At 40.9% G+C, this 6,023-nt stretch overlaps 1 protein-coding gene across 1 annotated transcript; it reads right to left on the bottom strand.

The window, feature by feature from the left end:
- Nucleotides 1–819: 819 nt before the first annotated feature.
- TAAR9 (trace amine associated receptor 9) lies at nt 820–5,817 on the bottom strand (the record flags this gene model as incomplete). Its single annotated transcript, XM_082855940.1, is given in 4 exon segments — nt 820–985; nt 4,781–5,169; nt 5,171–5,418; nt 5,421–5,817. Coding segments are annotated over 4 exon segments (1,200 nt in total).
- Between the last annotated feature and the right edge of the window lie 206 nt (nt 5,818–6,023).

The raw sequence follows: 6,023 nt of genomic DNA on the forward strand, positions 1-6,023 counted from the left end.
GCGGCTGGGCCCGTGAGCCATGGCCGCTGAGCCAGCGCGTCCGGAGCCTGTGCTCCGCAATGGGAGAGGCCACAACAGTGAGAGGCCCACGTACCGCAAAAAAAAAAAAAAAAAAAAAAAGAGAAAAAAAAAAGAAAGTCTCTTGAATATAAGCATGAGGAAACTTGCACAAGAATATTCAAAATAGCACCATTCATAATAGCAAAAGAACTAGAAATAATTCAAATATCTATTGATAGGAGAAAAGATTATTATATAGCAGTGAAAATGAATGAACTACAGTTACATATAGTGTAAAACTGAGTGGAGAAATAAGAGCAAAACAGATTCTAAAAGACAACAAATTGCATGATACTCATTTTATAAATAATTCAAAAGACAAACGCAACAATATTTTGATTTAATCATACAGACATACACAATAAAGCTATTAAAAGAATACAAAAACTGATAAACACAAAATTCAATATAGTAGTTACCTGAGGTGACAGGCAGAAAGCAGAATATAGGGGTATGTACACTATTGTCAAGCTAGTTCACAGTCATGGGTATTCATTATGCTACAAACGAATAAAGCAAGTAAGACGTATGGCATGATTAATTGTGATTAATTCAAATTCTGCATACCTGAGTTTCATTAAAAAATGTGAACAGTTATATTAGTGATATATCCATTTTCTCCAGCTTGAGGTACAAAATAAGATCATATCTGTTTTAATTAAATTAATTAGCCATCTTTCCCATTTCCCTTCTGCTCTCTTGATATATTCTCTAAGGACTGAATCTGAAGAGTCAGTTCTCCCAAGCTGCCACAAGGTGTCACTGTTGAAAGTAGGAGGCCACCCAGTCCGAAGATGCCGTTCCATCTTCAATGATGTAGAGATATGGGGCTGTCAGGCAACCATACGGTTTCCAAGGGCTTAGAAAGAAGACTGAGCTGGCACTCACGACACATACATTCACCAAAGAGCCTTCACTTTCACATCTTTCCAATGGGATTAAAGAGGCTTGTTCAGAAGAGTTTTCAAGGGTTAGTCGTCCATCTAACCTCTCCCATGGTCAGTCCTGCTCAGGAAAGCCCTAGTGTGCTCTCTTGCCAGCTGCTATATTAGGTTAGTTCATTAATCTGGTGTATATTAAGATGGTATATTTCAGCTTATTAGATATATTCTGATAGCAGTGAACCTCAGAAGGGAAGAGGACAAGACTCATTCCTTTTGCTCCTTAGCTCTTTAAAAACAACAATTTATGTTCTAACCGTCCTCTGCTATGTCTCCCATCTACATAATTAAAAGAGAATGCTTAAGTAATTCTTTGCAGAACCAAGAAGGTTTATCCAAAATGACTTACTGTCTTCCTCAGAAGACAGAGAATTTGCTGGCAACCTTGGAGTAGCCATGACTTCTGCTATTAAGATAAGTTCTACCTTCCTGGCAAGCAACTGTGCTGCTATTTGTAAAGTTTGCTTTAAAAATAATTTCATACACATTTTCTCATCATATCGTAATATAAATATGAATATGCTCTGAAATGAAAAGAGATCTTTTGGTTCTTCTTTCTCTTCTTCAGGAAGAGCTCCTGAGAGAGATGGATCCGGACCAGCTATGTAATTTGGGGGACCCATAACAAAACGAAAATGCATTTTCACTTCTTAAAAAAGTATTAAGGGGCTTCCCTGGTGGCGCAGTGTTTGGGAGTCTGCCTGCCGATGCAGGGGACGCGGGTTCGTGCCCCGGTCCGGGAGGATCCTACATCCCGCAGAGTGGCTGGGTCCGTGAGCCATGGACGCTGAGCCTGCGTGTCCGGAGCCTGTGCTCCGCAGCGGGAGAGGCCACAACAATGAGAGGCCCGCGTACCACACAAAAAAAAACAAAAACAAAACAAAACAAAAAGTATTAAGCATTTCAATAGGGTAACAGCAGAGCCACTGAACCAAGTGTGGGCCCTTTGTAACTCAGGACCCTTTGTGACCCCACGTGACTGCACAGTGGCAGGCCCGAGCAGCAGCCCTAAGCCAAGGTGACTGAAATCACAGGGTAGCTCTAATTTTAATTCAAACAGACACTGATGGTTTTTAGTGACCAGTATTATATTCTGTCTACATCTGTGGTATGTTGCCTTCCAAGGCTGTCCCATCAGTGCAGAATGAACTTTCACATTTTAAAAGAACACAAACACAAAGGTAGGTCCAGGGTTTCCTTGGTGGCTCAGTAGTTGAGAATCTGCCTGCTAATGCAGGGGACATGGGTTCGAGCTGCTGGTCTGGGAGGATCCCACATGCCGCAGAGCAACTAGGCCTGTGAGTCACAACTACTGAGCCTGCGTGTCTGGAGCCTGTGCTCCGCAACAAGAGAGGCCACGATAGTGAGAGGCCTGCGCACCGCGATGAGGAGTGGCCCCCGCTTGCCACAACTAGAGAAAGCCCTCGCACAGAAACGAAGACCCAACACAGCAAAAATAAATTAATTAATTAATAAACTCCTACCCCCAACATCTTCTTTAAAAAAAAAAAGGTAAGTCCTTCATCATGTGAGTAGATTTAAGTCAGTAACATCTGAGATTTTGGCATCATTACGTGAGTTCCTTAAAGAGATAATAATTATGCCCCATTCCCCTGAGAGGGTTGATGTGACTTGTTCTTTTAGTCACATTTAAACAAAGGAAAAAAGACAAAAACGATAGGTGATAAGACCTCTTCTTAGTGACTGGAAGGTGAGACAATGTGTGGACTGTGACAATCAGATTTTCCTAGAGATGGAAGACGTATAACCATTCTTCTACTTGAACTACTGATCCCATCCATGTGTAACTGAATCAGGTTCCTTAGGGTCACCTGTAACTCAACAGTTTAGATTGACTTTTATAGTTGTTACAGTAAATAGCGGATTTAGAACCTTCAGCGCCGTAGGTGATGAAAACTTCAGAAAGCGGAGATTCCTGAGAGGATGGAGGGGTGGTTTAGGCTCATTTAGCTGTTAAACTTTAGAAAGGCAAGGTTTTGCTTTGGCTTTTTTTTTTAATTTTTCAAACCCAATTCCCTTGAGACTGATTGTTAAGTTGTAAGACAACACAATGCACATAGTTCAGGTTGTCTAGTTCCATAAAAGCATTCACGCTAGTTAGAAAAGAAACAAAGAAATACAGTTCCTTGAGCGAGGAGTTTAATTAACAATGTCATCTGCAGTGCAACAAGTATGTGGAGAAGGGATTAAGGACAGATCTGCACTTTCTCTTCCTTGGGTTTTCTTAAGAAGCAAATTGTCACTCTAATAATGCAGTGGCATTGCTGGTGGATTGATTCCTCTTTTTTCATCTTGGTCATGTACAAAGAGTAGTGTAGGAATGCAGAAGATTATAGGTGCAGTACTTAATATAAATTTGTAATAAAAGGCAGAGCTTTTTCAAAATGCAAACGGGATAATGTGTGCCTTTTGGCGGTGCAACATGTTTCCTGGGAAGAAGATTTAGAATTGTGGAAAGGGTTATTTCTTCATAAGCAGCTGAGTAAATCATTTGCCACAAGTGTTCACCTATGTGAAGCAGGGGGTTAAGGCAGTTACCTGGGTTTTTACATACAATCCCATTCCTTTACTTTGGGGAAATCTTTTCTGGTCAAATGTATTCTTGATGTTGAATGTGGTGTTCATCCCAACCAGGAAAGAACAAAGGAAGGAAGGAAGGGAGGGAGGGAGGGAGGGAGGGAGGACAAGAGGAAAGTCACCTTTGATGGTGTTCTTTACATATCAGGCATTGTGCTACGGCTGTTCACATGTATTATTTAATATGTTAATATCCATTAGCATTGAATTTTTTATAGAAATTGAGCAACTGAAAGAAATCAATTGCTTGGGTAAGGACAAAATAATTCAACGAAAGAAGAAAGAATGATTATCAAGAAGAAGGACTTTTTAAAGTCCCTTAAAAGCCTTAAATAGTGGGTACTAAAGCAGTATATTTAATATGGTAGCACTAAACAAATTTAATGACAAGGTAAAAAGGAATGAGATCATATTAGAACAATCAGGAAATTCTTTATTATTATGGTCTGCTCCTGCAGGTCAGTCACTTTCTTAGGGAATGTAGAAATCACTTTTAATTTGAAAATTTAGTAGAAGACAGTTCAGACATAAGCTGAATGGGCGAGAAATTCATTATGTCCCAAATTTTTAATGTGCTTGAGCTTCTTGTGGAAACAAAAGACATCCTCCTTAATTCTGTTGCAAACCTTGTATCTATATGTGCTTACATTAATAGGTTTAAAAAACTTTCAGGAATAATTCTATCATTTCTGTAAACAGTGTGTAGGACATTGGTGGGCAGAGACCCCAAAATATACTTTGGTAGCGCACCTATCATGTGCTGTAATCACCCACATCCCCCCTGCTCCATTTTCAGTTCCTTTGCTACCGTGTGTCCCATCACACAATTAGGCCATTAGTTCTCCACACGTGGGGACCCGGCCCCAGAGCAGGAAGCTTAAGGAGGATAAAGTTGCCTTGGACTCGACACTTAGAATCAGTTTGGAGAAATCTTTTTTTTTTTTTTGCGGTATGCGGGCCTCTCACTGTTGTGGCCTCTCCCGTTGCGGAGCACAGGCTCCGGACGCGCAGGCTCAGCGGCCATGGCTCACGGGCCCAGCCGCTCCGCGGCATGTGGGATCTTCCTGGACCGGGGCACGAACCCGTGTCCCCTGCATCGGCAGGCGGACTCTCAACCACTGTGCCACCAGGGAAGCCCCCACATTAGTTTTAAAGTCCCTGCAGTAATCTTAACAATATACATATGTTTCCTCAGTAAATTAATTGTTGACGAATCACTTCTTAAGACTTTGCCACTTGCAATAAGTTTTATTGCCTTCTGAAACCATGGATGAAAGAAAGCGTATATCAAGGGGTTCATAGCTGAATTATAATAAACACACCACACTAAAATCTCATAAACATAAGGAGGAGTTATAAAATTCATATGAGCGTCAATTATAGCATCAATAATGTATGGAAGCCAAGAGACCAGAAAAGCTGCCGTAGCAATACCCAATGTTTCAGCAACTTTTCTCTCTCTCTTTGCCACTCTTTCCTTATAACTCTCTGAGGAGGACTGAACTTGGCTGGCTGTACTTTCCATCTTCCTGGCCTGATATTTAGCCACCAAAAATACCTTACCGTATATAAACAAACACCATGGCAACAGTGGGTATAAAGAATAGAAGAAAATAAATTAGAACCCAATTTTGATTCATTGAAGCTGGACAGCCTCCTACACAGGTGAGAGCAACTACTAGGTCCTCAACCCCTTCCTCATTGACCCTTGTGTGAAAGATAGAAAAACTATATGTGACAGAAAAGAACCAAGAGAGAACAATGCATATTCCTGAAACCAAGTCAGTAAACTTGGTTGGGTAGGTCAGAGGATCAGTAAAGCAATATGTCTGTCAACAGAGATACAGCATAAGTGAAATAAAGAAGCAAAACATAAGGAATTATCAAAACATCTATGAAATTTACAGTAACTATCCCCAAAGTACCAGCAGCTCTCCAGAGACCTCACTGTGCTAAAGGGCATCACAGTCACTCCCACCAAGAAGTCCGCACAGGCCAGGGATGCGATCAGAAACTTTGTAGATGTGTGCAGCTGTTTGAAGTGAAGAATAGCAGTAATGACCAGTAAGTTTCCAAACACAGCCAGCAGGGCCCCAAAACTGAGGACTGCATACAGAATTGCCCGAGGACCTGGTGAGTAAGGAGTCTTAAGACAGGACCTGTTCACGTTCTTGTAGCAGAGTTCCACAGCTTCAGCTTGGGAGAAATTTTTCACCATTGCCTTCTTGTTTGAATGATTTCAAGGTTCTCAACTTCCCTATTTCAGCCATTTAAAACAAGAAGGAGATGGCAATTTCAAAAGCTTCTGTAAGAGGAAAAAATTTCTAGTTAAAATGAAAGCTAGTAACTTTTCTCCCATTTTGAGGGGCATATTAACTATAACCTCTTGGTCTTTCCAAAAAGTATTCCCAAGTTTTTAATATA

This window comes from Leucopleurus acutus, assembly GCF_964270905.1.
Source record: "Leucopleurus acutus genome assembly, chromosome: 15".
NCBI lineage: Eukaryota > Metazoa > Chordata > Mammalia > Artiodactyla > Delphinidae > Leucopleurus > Leucopleurus acutus.